Source organism: Coenobita brevimanus, chromosome 105 (assembly GCF_032717465.1).
Source record: "Coenobita brevimanus isolate Jiangsu-jjx chromosome 105, ASM3271746v2, whole genome shotgun sequence".
Taxonomy (NCBI): Eukaryota; Metazoa; Arthropoda; class Malacostraca; order Decapoda; family Coenobitidae; genus Coenobita; species Coenobita brevimanus.
Window position 1 is genome coordinate 25,446,511 of NC_137058.1, and position 19,582 is coordinate 25,466,092.

The following is a 19,582-nucleotide window of genomic DNA, read 5'->3' on the forward strand; positions in this document are numbered from 1 at the left end:
AGGTTACTCTCTCCCTTTCTTTAATCACTTTGGCCCTTTTCATTTCCTTCAACAAATTCAACTCAATCCACTTTCTTCAACCACCTCAGCCCAAACCACTTTCTTTCACCACTTCAGCTCAATGTCAATTTTATACTTGCTATATCCAGATTATTCTATATAGTTTAGGAGAGTCTATTTGAACTGGAGGGGTTTGATACAGCATTAATAAACCCCTTCAATATTAGAGCCTTTTACTTGGCTGACTATAATCATCTGGTGGCAAGAAACATAAGACAAAAAGGATAGACCAGATTCACATACATTTTCCAGTTTATTTCTGCTACCACCTGATGAATTCAGGAAAACCCTCACTTACTGAAGGACTTCATATCTACAGGGGTTGGGTCTTGATATTATGGTGCTGTGATTTATGTAGAAGAAATTACACACACACACACACACACACACACCAATTTTTTTGCATCCTTTTATGTAAGATAAAGGTTCCCTGTAACCTGTGAAACTGTGAAACCATAACTATGCTGGGAGGGTACCATATAACCAAATGATGTTAAGTGGTCTAGTTGGTTAAGATGTTCCAACCACATGGAGCCTGGTAGGGTTTACTGCTCACATGATGCCACTCAGGGACAGATACGGCTGGTCACCAATGCCTTAAATGCTGAAACTAAGTAACCTTGCCCCAGGCCCCTTCACTCATGTTTATATGAGGCAAACTGAGACAGGATGAGGAATGGATGAGGAATGGTATTGTGTTTATTGTGAAGATACAACAGTTCTGGCCAAATTGGACCCTCTTCAAGAAGAAAATAATGTTTAATAAAAAATAAAAAGTAAAATTATAATCTCACCAAACAAAAATCATCTGGGAATAGCAAGAATAAAAATATCATCAAGGCGAAGGGATTAAAAGATTATACGAGTAAACTTCCATGTCATCATAGACTCTTGGCAATCCTGTCCCCTGACTAAATACATTAACACATTTAGGAGCTGCAAAAGTATTCCACACAAATATCCCATGTTTACTGCATATTCAGACCACATCATATATCTCACAGTCTTATTCTCATTGGCACTGCAGACTTCATATTGCTTTTTCCTAGTGATTTATTTTGCATTTCATACTTACTATTGTCTTGTATGTTACTTAGACCTTTTTAATTCTTCAAGATGCAGACTATATGCAGTGCAAAGAAGAGTGGACCAATTCACTGATGAGAAAGAAGGAAGAGGAAGAGATCTTGAAAAGTAACAGAGGTAAAGCTGGAAAAGTGTAGTAGTACACTGGTGCAGGAGGAGGAGGAGGAGAAAGAAGGGTGTCTGCAAGAGTGAGAGTTGTATGTAATGACAAAATAGCACAGAGGCAATTCTGTCATGACCATCCCCACTTCGAGGGTTCCTGCAGGGGAGGCGAGGAGACAAAGCACAGATGATGTGGATGATAATGAACAATCAAAATACAGCATCAATGATGAGACTATGATGAACAGGCAAAATACATCACTGAGAAAAAAGATTTTATGAAATCTCTTCAGCCAATGAGATGTATACTTCACAATCATTACAGAATTCTTAAAAGTACAATATGACAATAAGAAATATATACGGTATATAAACATAAAAGGCCCATGTAATAACAATGCAGTTCAACATACATATAGTACATACGGTAGATGACAACACATTGTTTGTAAAAATTTGCATAAAAATTAAAAGCAGAGTTGATACAATGGGATTCCACTCTCTAAAAGTCGCTGCCAAGGCTTTATTGCACATACTGAACTGGGGAAACTGGTGGTTAATTCTCCAGGATTCAATATAGTCTGTTTCTTTTCATCTGACAAAGATTTATAACCCCTTTCAGCTCAGTTGATGGCCAGGTGCAGCCAGATTTAAGGATGAATTTGACTAGCAACCAAGGAGACTTATTTCTACTTCATAACGAAGGCTCTATGAAGTTTATGCAACCTTAACCAAGTATTAAAGTTGTAGGAGTGGCCCAGTTCTGTCAGGTGAAAACAAACTGACTATAACAATCTTATGATCCCAGTCCTGGTTGTAACACTGATTAGGGTGCTGGAGAGGGTTACCTTCATGTGGTGGCACCAATATAACCAGCAGGAGTGGCTGTCTGGCTATACAGACATCCCTCACTTTCCTCCCACTTCCTCAAAAGAAGGAAGGTGGATGGTGGAAGGGCAATTTTAGCCTACAGTCGACTAAGTCCTCATTCCAATGAGCCTGTGGTCACAACAACAACTGTTGAGATTTGTATTTGCAGAATGGACAAGGACAGGAGAGTGCAGAGTCCTCAAGTCTCCTGTTCCACCCACAAAATATAGATGAAAAAGGAAAGTTCTATGACATTTCAGTTCTTCCTTTACAAGTAAATCTATATTGTTGTTGGGGTTGTTGTGGCACTTGGCTCCTCTGGACAGGAACACAGTGGACTGCAAGCTGAAGCTGCCCTCCTGAAGTCCAACATCTTACTTTCAGGGGATAGGAAGAGAGCTGAGGGACATTTCTATAAGCAGACGATTAAGCCACCTGGTTATACAAATGTTACCAAATGAAGGTGTCCCTGTCCGGCACCGAAACCTAAGTTACGAAAGGGAATCAATCGTGAACATGTTTGAAATCCAAACTAATATTTTACCATTTTCCTTTTTTCACCAACATACTTTTGTGGTTCACCCCTTCACTAAGATAAGGTATTATTCATTAACTTCAACCACCAACCAGATAATTTCATTCATTACAAAATGACCTCCAATAGTGAAGAGGTTAATGAAGGCAATATCTAACCCCTCAAATAAAAAAATGTCTCCCCTGGCTGGAAAGTGAGAATAAAATTAAATAATACATCATCAAATTGAAGGAGTTAAGTAGACCATCATCATCTTTCTGGTAATATACAGGAAGTCCACATATAATGCTGCCCTTCCAATCCACAAAGCCATTTCTCTGTGTTACGGAGATACAGTATCTCAATCTGTTTTGTCAATGTCTATCGTGTATTATTTATCAATTTCCTCCTACCACCACCTCAAATGGGGCCATCATGCATAATTTATTAATTTCCCATTTCCACTCCCTCATCCACGTCCGTACCAGCAGACTGAGCGGTCCCCGTGACACAAGAAATTGCCTGGTGGAGTGCAGGAGGAGTGTTCATGGACCATCCTGTATTCCTCTCTTCAATCCAGTGACTTGTTTCTTATTTTATTCTTGCAGACAACTCATGATTTTATTTTGCTTAGGATTGACATTTTAAACTGAAGGGGTTACATACAGCCTTCATTAACCCCATCACTACTAGAAGTCTTTCCTAAGTTGAATAAAATCATGTGGTAGCAGCAAGAATTAAACAATAAAAATTCCACCCCAAATGATGAGGTTAAATTTCAAGTTTTTCCGTTTTGTGCTGATTTCAAACTGACACACACACACACACACACACCATTGTTAAAAAAAACACACACACACTTATCAGTCCATTCTGAGCATTCAACAGAAGTATAAGAGAAAGCACAACATACTACCAAGGAACCACCTTCACTAATTTCATTTTTTTTAATAATTCATAATTTCTGCATCTTCAGACAATATAAATTGCTGGTCAATATTATAAGACAGTGCCATGCTTTCTAAACAGCAGTATCTTAAAACTGCAAATGTCATTAAATAATCTTCATCATCATGCACACTGCTGTCAAATTTTCTAAACAACAGCAGTTTAATTTTAAATGTCAAGCTGCCATACTTTCTAAACACCAGCACAGTTTAACTGCAAATATCATACTGCCATACTTTCTAAATGGCAGCAAAGTTTAATTACAAATGTCATCAATATCATCCACATCACCATTATTCACACAGCGGTTGTTAATACCACTGCTGGAATTATCAGCTTCTAGGTCAATTATGTGAAGAAAAATGGCATATACAGACTATAGACAGGATATTCACTTTGCTGCACTGCACCACTAAGACTGTGGCATATTGGGAGCTTTAAAGTTTATGGAACAAACCACAGCTCACACATATAAAAATATAACAAGTGATACGTTTACCACCATCCCTACCTGCACCTTATAATGCTTTCTTATTTTCCAGCATAAAAGTCAGAGGAAGGCAAATCATTTTTAATCATTTTTATACTAGTGGCTGCTTACTTGCAAGATCACAATGCTGACAATGATATAAGCATCATCCACTGAGGTTTGACACATTTTCCGCTGAGAGTTAAGCTCGGGCAGACACCCTCCACAATCCTTCCATGTGACTAGCTGCGGTCACTGAACTGGTAACCTTGAATATCCTCCTCTGAAACAGAAAAAAAATAAATGAATAAAAAATAAAAATAACACTAATGCTAATAATAAGGCTAATAATAATAATAATAATAATAATAACAATGGTACTATCATTGTCCTGACTTTAATATCCCTCTCTGAAATAAAAAAATTTATATATAATATATAATCATCAATATCCTGAACCTTTTTTCCCAAAGAAACACAGGCATTTAGCAGTAGTTTAACAAACATACCTAGAAACATGAAAGCTATCAAGGTCTGTACTTAAATCATTTTTGCATAAAAACTTCACAGGTAATCTCCTCTCTTGTTCCTCCGCAAATAAATTTAGGAATTTACTTACAAAACACATAAATAACCATGAAAATTATCAGAGTCCTCACTGAAACCCTTGTTACATAAATACCTGTAACTCAAAGTCTTACTCTGCTCAAACCATTTACAAAATTAATATTGATAATATGACATAGGAAATGAATGACTCAAACGGGACACTACTCCAGGCCCTTCTTTGGTAACCTGTAATGAATGAAGAGGGGAGAGGGAGAATGAAGGAGGAAAAAGGAGGGAGAAGGAAGGGGAGGGAAGATGATAACTGGAAGGACACTAACTCAAAAAATTGATACCATGCTAGGGATACATTTACACGGTTGGAACTGATACCAAAAGCAAAATCTATGTACCAAACAAAATCTCAATACCTTAAAATAACAAGAAAATAAAGTACTTCCAACATTATTTCTACAGATATCAAAGTACTGTACAGGTACTAAAACAGCAGCAGCAATATAACTACTGTGCTTCCAAACAGAACAGTCTCACCTTGAATGACTATACAGTATTACCTCCTGTTCACAACCATCTGCTTGACAGAGTCGGGGAGAAACAATATAAGGATTCAAGATTTTGTTTGATCTATACAGGGTGGCCTATATAAACTGCTCCATTCCACTCCACCAGGCAATATCTCGTGTGTTCTGGAGACGGCTCAGTCAGTGTTATCAGTATCTACCCTGCATCATTCACTCATTTCCTAACCCCAGTGCAAGAATTTGGACCACAACAGCAGACTAAGTAATCCAAGCAACACAAAAGATAATGTCGTGTGAGTATCTAGTGGAGGACTATTTACACAGTACCCTATACCTGTACTATATTTCCTACCAGTGGAAATATATTCATGTTATGCCACAGCAAAGTCTTAGACCCACATAAATATAAATGTTGTTTCATATTGCGGCTAATGACCGGCCGGCCAAGCTTTTGTGTACCGTACTTTCAAGTATGAATGCTGCGTGTTAATATCTGGGTAATGAGTAGAAGCTTACACACATTATGCATTTCATATATCGTTAACTACCAAGATCTCACTTAGATTAAGCTAAAAGTTATGTGTTTCCCATTTGTATAGTGACTGGGTGTTGTGTACTTTTAGGGAGGCGCAAAAGTTACAATATGTGCTTTATTTTTCCTATTATCTGACCTGTGACAAAAACATTAATCATGAGTATCAATGCGTCTTAATAACAATTTAAAATACATAAGTATAGTACAATTATAATTTTATTGCCTCTTTAAAACAAAAATCCAAATACTGTAGAAAAGCTGAGATAATTGTTATATATATATATATATATATATATTTTTTTTTTTTGAGTACCAGCACTTTTCATGTTCACTAAACAAAATTAAGATTTGCAAGTAATGAACAAATTTAGCACTAAATACTTCAAACTCAAAGATAATGATAATTGTGCATATTATTCAATTATATACATTTTACTGAAGATTAATAAAAAATAATAATAATAATAAAAAAATAAATAAATAAATAAACTCAATTTCTGCTTGCAACTCTTGTACCACTGAAAGTGAACATTATGCCTACGTCATACCACTGATGCAACTCCACCAGTGTGTGTGTGTACCACCAGACTCGCAAGTTCATACCAGTCCGCCACAGCTCCAAATAGATATTTCTGTCAAGGTTCATTCTAACCACAGTGATATAATATTGTGGTTTATATATTCCATATGTTTTAGTTAAAGCACTGTACCATTTAAGACATTCAATAGAATGTGAGATTACTTTGAAAAATAATCATCACTACAGTGTTAGTTCACACCTAAAATGGTGGAGAAATAGATGCTAGAGTCTAGGGTCATTGGGTGAAACAAATATTTATTTATTTCGTCATTATTCAGCCGATTCCGATACGAACCCGATTATCCGATAATTTTTCTCTTCAGATACCGATACCAACATTAATCAGCTTTTGCTTGCTGATTTCCAGCACTACAGCAGTTGTAGTTGCAACTCCCTCAACTGTATGTTAACCTGGCAGACTGCAGTCAAAACTGCCCTTCTTTCGCAGTCCACCATCTTCCTTTCAGAGAACTGAGAGGAGAGTGAGGAATGTTTGCATTACCACGATTTTCCACTGCCAAATCATACTGGTGCCACCATGAGCAGGCATCCCTTTCCAGCACTAGGCTAATACATATATAGATGAGGCCAGTGAACTGTGTACAATAATTACTGTACCTGTAAACAAAATTAATGCACTTAAAACTAAAAATGTATTCCAAATAAAAGAAATAAACAAAGGCACTACTAACCAAGGCATATAAACGGTGTTCAAACTGAGTCAACAAAGAAGGTGTGTGGGTTGTCCATGGCGAGGTTGAAGCTGTTGGTGCTGGCTGCTAGCTCAGGGCTCATTTGCTCCACGGGGCGAGCCGGTGGAGCACTGGGAGCATGCGGATGTGGCGGGGGAGGTATGGCTTTGGGGTGGGGCGGGGGAGGATGTGAGGAAGGGGGAGGGTGTGGCTGGGTACTGAGTGGGGGGACTCCTTTAGGGTGTGGGGTGTAGGAAGGGGGCGCACCTGTGGGATGTAATGCGGGATGTGCCATTAGAGGGGGCTGCTGAGGGGGTTGAGAAAGGGTGGTGGCGGTGGAGCGCTCGGACCCGCTCGACCCACCTCCCGCCCCGCCTGTCCCTGGAACACTGGCACCACCGCCACTTCCGGTACCCCCGCCACCAACACTGCCACTACCAGAGCCGCCACCGCCACTGCCTATCCTTCGTGCACTCCGCTGACTTGCCTCGCTGTCACTCCCGCTCTGAGCTGGCGAGGCAGACTTTCGCTCTACCTTTTTCTGGGTTCCTCCACTGCTGCCTGTAGCACATTATATTACTATTAGGTAAGAATGGGGGATGATGACAATGATGTGATGACCATAATGGCAAACTACACTTAAAGACAGATCCAAGTTAAAAATTCAGTATGTCAACAGGAATACTGCTTTTTGACATTTACCTGTACTCAAGAGTATAGATGTAAAATAATTACTACACAAATGAAAGAGTAACACACACAGTACTGGCATATTATTCATCCAAACCATAAACTGTATGGGCATAAAGAACTATGTAGCTATATACAGTACAGTATGTTCAACTGCATGCCATTAATATATTATGAAGTCTTCCACAGATATACACTATAACTATTAATTCTCTTAAGGAATGTCTTTCCATCACTGAAATAATTAATCATTGTAACCCCATATCCATTACTCTACCCTAAACACTAATTTTCAGCATTAAGGCAATCCAATCGGATTGAGCCAGTGCAGGTCCCTATCCACAGGGTGGTTGGGGATTACTGTTCAAGTAATGCCACTCAGGGATGAGTGAAGCTGGTCATTATCATCTTTAATGTTAGGACCAACTTGCCTAGCCCAAGGTTCCTATGCTCCTCATGGGGAGCAGATGATGGATGATGGAATGAATAAACTAATTCCTGCCAATATCCCAGGGGGAATGCACCTACCTGATCCACTATTAGTACTACCATCTCTATTGAAGGCATAAGACTCGTTGGTGTAGTTGAAAGGCATGGGTATGTATCCAGTGGCAGGTGCTACATAGGTGCCGGCGTAGGGCATGTTCGGGCCACCCCACGGCGATGTGCCTGATGGCGGCGGAAGCGGCGCAAGAGTGTCTCGATCCGCCTCACTCAACGTGTCATCCTCACCAAGCTTCAAACCTGCTAAACCTACACATACGTGTACACAAATTAAAAATTATGTAAACAAAAATATGTATATACATTACAAACTTAGTATACAAAAATAGACAAACCTACAGTGCTTTAACTGGGCAGAAGTAATGCCAGTGTTGGCCTGATTTATTCACTGGCCTTTCATTCAATGTGTCATCTTCACCAAGCTTCAAACCTGCTAAACCAGCATATACACATACACAAGTCAGATATTATGTACACAAATTTTAGACACATTTACAGATTGGGTGTCACAGTTTACCTTGCTCAATATGTCATCCTCACCAAGCTTCAAATCTGTTAAACTTACATACACAGAAGCCAGCTATAAATATGTGCACATTACTGTACAAACACCTGATAAACTTAAGTACAATACATATATAATCCACATATTCTCGGCAAACTTCTTGTGGTAGTACATGTGAAAAGCTGAATACAACTGATTACTAAGCTCCCATTATAGATCCACTCTTGTCACCTAATATAAGACAAAACTCACTGGCACAAAGGTCACCGAAGACATAGTAGCACTGTTCAGAAAAGTCCTTTTTGTTAACAGTGTGTCTAATGTAGCCAGCTTTCAACATTTGTGCTGCGTACTTCCTTGCTTCACGTCGGTCCTGGAATCCGTCTACTCTCTGGTGTAACCAATCAACCACATCAGCACCTGTAGAAAGCAAAATCATCATCATTTTTTCCCACCCATGACTGGAGTGAGGTAGGATCCTGAAACACACAAAGCAATAAAGGGTACCACATGGAATGAGTCACATATACACTAACATTTATTCCAGTATTTCAATATCTCAAATCCACCTCATAGGCAAATTATCCATGCATATTGTTTCCATTTATAAACACTGTATGATTCACTACTCTAAGGCCCTGGAGTGACACTAATATATGTTACTGATGAAAGGATTTAAATGAAACTCCATTCTTACTGCTTTTGAGAAACTTCTTTTACCAGCACATCAATCAGTGGACATCAAAAGGTCAACTGAACTGATGCCGTGATCATGCCACACTCGATAACTGACAGCATATTTCTAAGTCTCCTGAGTTATCCTAGGATTTTTTCCTGACTGTGTAATTACTTCAAGAGAAAAGAATTTAAAAACAAGCTCCACATGCTTAAAAGCTAAAAGAAAACATTATCAGGGAGAATGCAGCTATCCCAATGGATAAGTTGCACTGAAAATTCACTACTGTAGTTTGGAACACTAAATTTCAATTAAATCAATCAATTATTAACAGGAATACTGAAATAACTCTGGAGCATCAGGGTAATGAATCACCCTGTATTTCACAATTATATTTGGAACACGGCCACTGTCAATATTATCATTTAGCTAATAAGGGCAAAACCATTAGCTCTACGTTTAATGCACAAACAATGACATTCCATAACTCCTAACTACTTACCAATAAAAGCATTAGGTATTGTAATTTTGAGCCACATACGGTCTCTAATCTCTAGCCCAGAGTCGGGTGCCGCCATACTCCGCACAATAGTGTCCATTGGGGTGTTTACGGTCAGCTTCATCTCTTCATAAGGTCCTGGGTGAGCAAGTACAGCATATCATACATGTCTCTGTACCACTTAAACAATATTGACAGTTCTCATGGTGAGCAGTAGAAAGGATTGATGTTATTCTAATGGTAAGAGCCAATTCTATATTACCTCCTTTCTAAGCCAAGGAGGACCTAACGAGAAGCATATTTTATGTGGAAAGAAGCCTAAAACAGTTCAAAATTTGGAGTTTGGATGGTCCATCAACTGATGCAAAAAGCAATACACTTTCTACAACTTCACTGAGCCAAGTTATCTCTCAAGTGGTCCTATTCTATTAACATGTGACAAAAGTGGTTTGATAAAAGTAGATGATTGATCAAACTAAACTGATAACAATTAAAGGCTGATATTGAAAAAAAGACTGACTGACATTCTGCTGAAAGAGAACACTGTGAACTGATGCAACTTAGACAGACACAAGATCTTACTTTCTGACTCTGGGATGCTGGATGTAATGGATGAGCTGGTGGAGGTGAGGGTGCTGACGGAGGGGGGACGCCCAGGGAACTCTCCTGTCGGGGATAGTCAACAATGATCCTTACTCTCATGCCACAACAAACTCAATGGACAATACACCTTATCATCATCATCTAGACCCCCTTTCTCACCCCCAACCATAAAAAAAGGGACAGAATGAAATACTAACTTAACTCTGCCCAAACGAATGAGATACATTCACATTCACTCACCACTCAACGCTCAGTAACAGTATATCTTAAACAAAAACAACAAAATAGTCATCCCAGGATCTTCTTCCCACCTATGCATGGGGTGAGTTAGAGTTCAAAGGCAAAGAATGAGAAAAACACAAAGACAGAGAACTAATCAATGGCATGCTCAGTGAAATGGCCTATCCACATAACAATATACTGTATCTTACAATTAAAATGTATTTATTTTTTCAATCCATTCACAATGTGGACATTTCTACATTCACATTTCCCATGTGATCTTCCTCAGGTCCAGAAAAACTCTGCAAATTAGAGAACTAAAAAACTGTTACACACACACACACACACACACACACACACACACACACACACACACACACAGTTCAAGAAAGGGAAGGACAGGCAGACTGTATTTACCTAGATTTAAAGAAGGCTTTTGATAGAGTGCCACACAGATTATTGTGGAAATTGAAAACCTAAGGAGGTGGACATGGGAAACTGATGAAATGGATGGAAAATTCTTTGATAGAAAGACAAATGAGAAATGCAACAAAGTTAACCAGTGAAGTGCCCCAGAGTTTGGCGTTGGCCTCAGTTATGTTCTTGATATATACAAATGACATGCCTGAAGGGCTGAGCACTTATATGAGTTTATTTGAAGACGATGCAATAATTAAGAAACACGTTAAAGGAGTAACTTGTTGTAAGGAATTGCAAAAATGATCTACATAACCTCTACAAGCAAAGTCCAGCATGGAAAACTCATTGACAAATGTCCTATAATGGAAATGGGAGTGAGTGATAAGAGACCAAGGTATGAGTACAAGATGGGAAATGAAGTAACAGGGAAGGCAAAAGAAGAAAAGCACCTTGGTGTAACTATACAGAACAACCTATTGCCAGAGAAACATATTAACAGGATTACTGGAGGAACTTATGGGCTACTGAACAACATGAGTGGCATTTAATTTTATGGATGAAGAGATGCCAAGAGAGTTAATGGTGACCAAGATAAGACCGAGACTGGAATATACAGCAGTTCTGTGGTCACCACATCTGAAAAAGCACATCAGTAAACTAGAAAGAATAAAAAACATAGCCACAAGATTGACAACAAGTTTGAGGGTGTTGTCTTATGTGGAGAGATTAGAAAAGCTGAAACTACCAACACAGAGAGAGAGAAGAGAGGAGGAAGATTTGATTGCAATGTTTAGAGGAGTAAGAGGAATAAACATGTCAACAAAGAGGTCCTCTTTGTGAAAGATCATGGAAGAACAAGAGGACATGAATATTTAGTTTTCCAAACAGAACTATTGACAACTCAAATAATTCAGTGGGAGAGATGGTGCAAGCAGAGAACATCCCTGTTTTTAAATCTAGACTGAATAATAAATACTTGTAAAAAAAAAGAGACAGGACAACACGAGCTTAGCTCAAATCCTGTATCATACAATTAGGTAAATTAGGTCAATACACACACACACACACACACACACACACACACACACACACACACACACACACATTATGTATGCTACAGTGAACCAGCATTATATAATGGTGACTACATCAGACTGTTCTGCTGCACAAACACAAAGCTTAAAATGCAGTGACAACGAAGATGTTGCTTGTACTCATATCTTTAAAAAGTGGCTTTTCTTTAAATGATTCTGGATTAATGGAAGCTTCACGAATTATGGTTAGGTTTATAAGTAAGTATTCAGGGCGCTTTCACAAACATGGGAGCTATAAAAAGTAGTACTTACACATCAGTATTTTATCAAAATGTATCTGGCTTCTGGAAAGTAACTAAAGCAAAATACAGTACTGTTATAACTGATTATGTTATGCATAAAACACTAACTACATCTTGAGTAACATGCATTTATTAAACAAACAATAACCATTTTAAAAAGCAGTCACCAAAGTAGATGGCAAGTTGTACTAAAAAAAAAAAAAAAAAAAAAAAAAAATGTTTATATTCTTTACTCAAATACAACTTATGGCCTTAATCATAAATCTGTGGGATCATGTTCTTAACCCTTTAATCACTGGATGTATTATTTAACCCATATCCGCCAGGTATTGTCTACACACGTCACAATCGGGGTGTTACGGGACCACCAGGTAGCGCCTATTCACACAAGTGTCTTCCTGCCACCATTTGAAACGGCCGCCATTTCATCTTGGCACCAAAGGGTGGGGAGGGAGCCCCTCCATGGCACACAGGCAAGAGTCAGTCTGTCCCATGCTTCTGCCAGGTGCACAACAATGTCTTTAGGTTCCTATTTGTCTCACTCCATCCGTGCTGCCAGTAGCCAATTGCATCATCCACCCCTGCCAAGCCCTTTCCAAGGATACTAAAAAAGCACTCAGTGATACTGTCCTAAGGCATGACTTGATGCAACACTGTCTAGCTTATCTAGTAGTGGAGAAGTTATCACATAGAGAGCAAAGCTACGGTCGGTGCAGCAGGCAGATGCGTGAGCACATCCTGCTCTCGCGCCAAAAGTTAGTTCTCTTCCTCACGCCATTACTCATCAATGCAATGACCTACAGACCTGGGGATACTTTCATTCACAAAAGGATGAGTTGGTGAGTAATATGTTTTTAATTTGTTTGCCTAAGTGCTATACCTTCCGAGATATTGAGGTTTGAAAACAAGCAATTTCCGGCATATTGCCCTTAGTGAGATGAAAAATGTGTTAAAACTAGCCCGGCATTTGAAGGCTAATGTAATCTTGCTACCACTCAATGTACAACTGATTTCTTGGGTTATTGGAAACCATTTCACTTGTCACTTGATGTTAAGTCATCTGAAGTAAAATTTCTGTACAATGAGTGAGCATCTGAAATATAGTATTTTCATGTTTAAGGATATTATATACTTTTTTGCCACCATCATAATCATCGTCCCAACCTCTTTCCTCACTTAAAGATGAGAAGAGGTAGGGTCCAAAAATAAATTAAAAAATAAAAATAAATACATACATACATATTTCAAATAAACTGCAATAAAAATTACATCAATCATTCAAAGGAACTCATATTTCACAAAAGAATTTCTTAGTTCGAGCACTTCAAGTGCTTTGTGCATTCACGCTACAAAGTTAAAAGATTCAACAATAAGAACATGATCAACAACAGCACTGGTACTGGGAATTAGGCCATCCATTATACAGTCTTGTGATTCATGTAGAAATAATTACTAATCATTGTAAAATTTTCAGTCACAGGGATGAGAAACACATACCCTAAATTCAAGAGATTGTGTCTGACACAGAAAAGACAGGAAAGTACTTACAACTGACAAGCAAAATATGCTGGCCTCTCAGTGATGTAGGGTAACAAACTGAAAATAACCTGGATGCTTTTCTTTTTAAATTTGGTCATGCATTTAAATCATGAACCCCTTCAATCAAATGACACCATATACTTTATTCCTGCCAACTTCAGAGCCTTTCATTCACCAGAGCGGGTTAATGAAGGATATACTGTATCTAATCCTTCCAATTTCATGTCTCTCCTCATCTGGAGTTGGCAAGAATAAACTTGAAAAGATAACACTAGAGTGAAGGTTTATATATATATATATACAAAGCAGTGAGGAGAATGACTGTGCACTTGAGGCTTAGATAAAAATGCCCATCTAAAACAGAAACACTAAAATTAAAACACTTTCACAGCAAAGGCAATATTGTGATGGGGTACATCCTGTTACGTATTATACTCCTTTCACCTTAACTTGGCCTAAAATTCTTCTCTCTCCATATTCAATGCTGAAGTGTAACAATACATTAACACTAGAATATGATGCTAGTTACAAAGTGCCATGAAATGAACGAATGACCATAATATTGCCTTTGTCACAGAGCTAAATACATAACGGCAAGGGGCTAAAAATCTGGGCCAAGTTAAAGTGAATGAACTATATAATTACATTTAAAATGAAGCAGTACTTAAAAGTTTAATAAAACATGAAAGGAGCATAATTACTGACAACACATGCTTCTAGAAAAAATCTTATACCCTTCAAAATATCCAACTAATACCAAGCACTGAAAAAATAATAATAAGTGCTACAAAAAATATCTTATACCCTTCAAAATCTCCATCTATTGTAAAGCATAGCAAGAAATATTCACTTCATTAACCCTTTCAATGACATGGATACACTTTGGCATTTTATTCAGGCTAATCCTTGGTTATTTAATTCTGATGAGGCTGGTCACTGTTGTCCTACATGCCAGGACTGATTAGCTTAGCCCAGTCCCTTACACTCCTGTTTACAAGTAGGTATAATGGAACTGAACGATGATGTCAGAGAAATCTGACAAGTTCAAGGACTGATTGAGATTGTTCTCAACCCTCTGATCATTAAACAACTCTGCAGAACAAAATCATCTTACGATAGCCAGAGTAAAATTAGGTAAAACTCTGATAAGCTGGCATTCAGTAAGCTGTAATTTAAAATCTTACTGGGCCAAGATGTGAGACATCACCTACCATGTCTATGTCATCTACTACAAAGTCAACAGATGTGTCAATCCTCTGCAGTGCTGGCAACTGTTACTTCATCAAAATTAGCAGTTATCTTGAATCTGGGCCAATAGTGTTTTAATGTTGTCTGGCTGCAGCAGGAAACAACCAATGGAAGTGACTCAATAAGCAAGAATGGTCGCAGCCTCATACATTCCAACTTATCAAGGTTTGAGGTACCTTAATGCATCCAATGATGATGAAAGGGTAAAGTGTTATTAAAACAGCTAATGCCTTATTCTGTGCTCCTTCCAGGTGGTGCTACAAGTGAGGCTAGGTGTCCTAGAGGTACGTGAACCAGACAACAACACTCAACCTGGGAGTCCTCGGCATGCCTGAGTGTGAGCAACCCACGCACCGGGGTCGATTGGTCGCACGGGCTCCGTCCTCGGTATGGTGAAGTAACCTTTGGGGTTCGGGTCCCAGCACTTGGCTACCACCAGCTTGATAGGCCTGAACAATGCAAAACCAATCAATCAAATGATGCCATGCTTCTAAGGAATCCATATACTGAGGTTCCATGACACAGCTGATGCTTTCTATAGACTGCAAGTTAATCTATGTGCCAGAACCAGCTAATTAGTTCCCAAATATTGCTGGAAACTTTGGGAAATAAAACATGAATAAAATGTACATAATCTAAATGAAGCAGTTAACCCAACCGGCATCAGAGAAGTCATTCACGGCACTAAAATTATCTGGTATTATTCCCAGCACAAAATTCTCCAGCATATTCCTCATCCTCAAATGGTTAACGAAAATAAATTGAATTCTATCTTGTACATACTACAAGGCTTCCATCAGCTGGAAAAAAGTTGTGTGGCATTTCCAGGAATAAAATCAAGTGCTATCCTCACATTCTGTGAGATAAAGCTGAAGGACTTGCATTTTCCAATATTTTGCCCAAGGTTTTACATGCATAAAACAAGAAAGCAGTACTTGTGAGCACTGAATATAAACCTGGTATATAGTAAAATACAGAATATGAAAATGTATTTGTACATAGTGTATTTGGGGACAGTGTATCAAACAATGCCCTGGGATCACGCTGCCGATTGCAAATGTCACAATTTGCGATAAAAGATTATTTTAGGTGACAGTTTTCAGAGAATTTGTGATATTCTACATTTTTGTGATGATGGTTAGGTAGAGCTTGCTAAACCTGAAAGCAGAAAATTTTATTGTATAATGCAATATGATACAGAATGAAAAATAACTGAGAACAGAAAGAGTTAATTTTTTTAATTAAGCAACTATTGCACATGGTTATGTAAAATATTTGGAATTTTAAAAATTGGTTTATCGTGCAGGTATAGAATCTTTTGAAAAGATTGCCTACACTTTTTTTGAGGCAAGGGCTAACCCTGAATGCCACCATATCCTTTACAGCACACCCTCGTTTTACTATTGGGATGCTCTTTTGAAAACCAACTGTATAACAAATTCAGCACTGTAGCAATAGTACCAACGAGAAAAATGAACACATTCCTATAATGAGAAATCAAACATCACACCAACTGTGTAGGCAAAAAAGCAATTATAAAATGGAAAAAGGTGATGAATGAATGAATGAATGAATGAAAAGGTCCTAAATTCTTAGTGATCATATATGCAAATGGTTGTATACCGAGCAATCTAACAAGGGTGTACTGTACTTTTATCTCCTGTAAACATCATCAAACAGTTACCACAAACTCACCCTGGCTTTTGAACAACTTCTCGTAGAACACGCACTGCTTCGTCGTTGCTCATGTTCTCAAAGTTGATGTCGTTGACCTGTAAGATCATATCACCCGGCTCTATACGACCATCAAGTGCCACTGCTCCACTGAAAGAATGTGCAAAAGGTTAGACCATGGACAAATCATCTATCTATCTATCTAGCTATCCATCTAGAGCAAAACACCTTAACCCTGTCCTCTGCCATTATCTAAAAAGATTTCAGGAACCTGGAGCTATGCTATGAATCCAGACATTTAAGGGTTGCACGCCTCAGAATGACACTACATAATTAAATGGAAAAAAAAAAAGTTACTTTGCAAAGAAATACCAGTCTGTGCTTCTCTCCCTCTTTCTCTAGTGTCTGGTGTGACTTTTCATCTATGGTATTTATTCTCTGTCTTTTAAGGTTACATAAGCATGTCCATCTGACTTTCTTCAAGCTACTTTAACTCCATTTCCTTTACACATTCACCTCTTTTCTTTCCCTGCCTCAAGATTTTTATGAATAAATAAAATAAAAAAATCAAGGCTTGTAGCTTGCAAAATACATTCCTTCCAAATGAAACTGAAAAAGAAAAACACCAACTCAAGTCTCCCAGCAATACCCAGCACAGCACACTTAGTCACCTCCCTTCTAAATAACCATCACTTTATCTTCATTTATTTTCAAAAAAAAAAAAAAAAAATCCACTATGCAGCCTCCAAAATATGATACTGTAAATTTGGCATCAAAATCTCTGTCACCTCTTCAGCTTTTCTCTTCATGGACCAAAATATGTGGTGAACCTGCCACAACCAACACTGAGAACTTTATTTAGCCACATAACACTGCCATCAGTGTCATTTGCTGTGGCTTTGCTAAACTGAGTTTCAAAGTCCATGGAGAGAAAAGCTGAAGAGATAACAAGACTCCTGGTGTTGACTTTAGAGTATACTATTTCTCCTTACCCCTTCATAATAGATCCTACATAGATGCCCCCGTCTCCTCCCTTGCTGGATTGTCCAACGATAGAGATGCCAAGGAAGTTAACCGTGTCCATGTTGAGTGTGACAGTGATAATGTTAAGTGACATTGTGGAGTCGGTGATAGATGAGATGGATGAAGTGCGTGACATGGCTGGTTGTAACCGATGCCGACGCTGCTTTTTCCGTCTGTGTCGAGCATGAAGCCTTGACACACTGCTGCTACCTGGAATGGATAACACATAGGTAATATTAGCTTCAAAGTCTACAAAAAAAAACACAAGTAAACTTGAAATGTCTATCCCACTGTTACTTTTTCTGTCCATGTTGTGCTTGGAACCTTGACACACTGTTGCCACCTGGAGACGACGACTTAATATTGACTTCATGGTTAATAAAAACACAAGTAAAACCGAAATATCTATGCTGACACTGCTTTTCTGTCTGTGCCATATGTAGGGCTTTAACACAATGCTGCTACCTAGAGTGGAGAGTATAGATGAGTACTACCGGTATACAGTAATACTGATCTTATGTACAGCATATCTGATCTAACTTGCCAAAGATCCATAACCCCTCTCAGTTCAGTTGATGGCAGAGTTTAATCAGATTAGAGGGCTGATTAAACTACTCGCAGTAGCCAAAAAAAAACTAATTTCTACCTCATCATTAAGGCTCATCCAGTTGTAAGCAACCACAACGAAGTATGATGTAAACTAACTACTGTTTCTAATTTAATCTGTACATAAATGCTGCTATATGCAAATTAAATTGTAACGGTAGGAATAATCCTGACTGTCATAAAGACCAAACCAAATGACACAGATGGTATCAGACCAGAAAATGCCTCTTTTATGGGAAAAATGCCTAGGAAACAACATTGTGGATGTAAAATGAAATGCTTTACTCAGGCATGCTTGCGAATAAATACCTAAACCAGACTACTCATTATGGATTTACAAGTTCCACTACAGATACTAAGCCAAGTTAAAGTACAATTATATACAGATAATGTAAACTTAAAGTAACAGTACTGCATTCTTCCGTCTTTATTTAGTAAAGCACATTAAAACTTTATTACAAACTAACAGACAAGCTTACTTCCATCTTTCCTTTAATTCAACCGCCACCTGCAAAACATAGCTACACACACACACACACACACACACACAGAGCGGTGAAGATACCTGTGGTTGTGGCCGTGATGCGGCTGGAGGCATCGTCATCAGAGTCAAAGAAGCTGGTAGATTCGAGGTCTGAGCTGATCATGGAGGAGGATTCGTAACCATGGTGACGCGGTGCTCGACTGCCATGCCCATTGATTCGCAGTGCTGCGCATAAACAAAACTTAATACAGTATAACACAACAGAAAGCATACACCTAAACTTACTAACGATAAAACTGCCTGCAGCAATCTAATATGTAGCTTATAACAACATGTAACAAAACTCATCTAATGCTATTTCTTCTTAATAGTGCCTCAGCTTACCTTGCAGCCATAAATTTGGAGGAATATTATATAGTGTAGAAATACTGAACTACACATACATTTCCAGTAGTTTGTAATGCGATACTAAAAGTGGCTATCATTGGGGTTAAAATACAATGTTCCTTTAAGTACTGGTCGTAAGCATTTGGCAACCCCAAACTTCAGCACTTGTATTCATGTAACTTTGCAATTCCTATGGTACTACAGTGGAGGTTGTGGCTGGTG

At 38.4% G+C, this 19,582-nt stretch overlaps 1 protein-coding gene across 1 annotated transcript in view; it reads right to left on the reverse strand.

Moving 5' to 3' along the window:
- Positions 1–321: 321 nt before the first annotated feature.
- Positions 322–19,582, reverse strand: part of dsh (Segment polarity protein dishevelled) — a 28,421-nt gene continuing 9,160 nt past the window's right edge. The window contains exons 6-15 of the mRNA XM_080285311.1: positions 19,055–19,198; positions 17,853–18,093; positions 16,882–17,010; positions 15,499–15,635; positions 10,401–10,484; positions 9,822–9,956; positions 8,896–9,063; positions 8,163–8,387; positions 6,945–7,505; positions 322–4,332 (exon numbers count right to left, since the gene is read on the reverse strand). Coding sequence (XP_080141437.1) covers positions 6,964–7,505; positions 8,163–8,387; positions 8,896–9,063; positions 9,822–9,956; positions 10,401–10,484; positions 15,499–15,635; positions 16,882–17,010; positions 17,853–18,093; positions 19,055–19,198 — 1,805 coding nt within the window. The 3' untranslated portion in view covers positions 322–4,332; positions 6,945–6,963. The remainder of the gene's footprint in view (positions 4,333–6,944; positions 7,506–8,162; positions 8,388–8,895; positions 9,064–9,821; positions 9,957–10,400; positions 10,485–15,498; positions 15,636–16,881; positions 17,011–17,852; positions 18,094–19,054; positions 19,199–19,582) is intronic.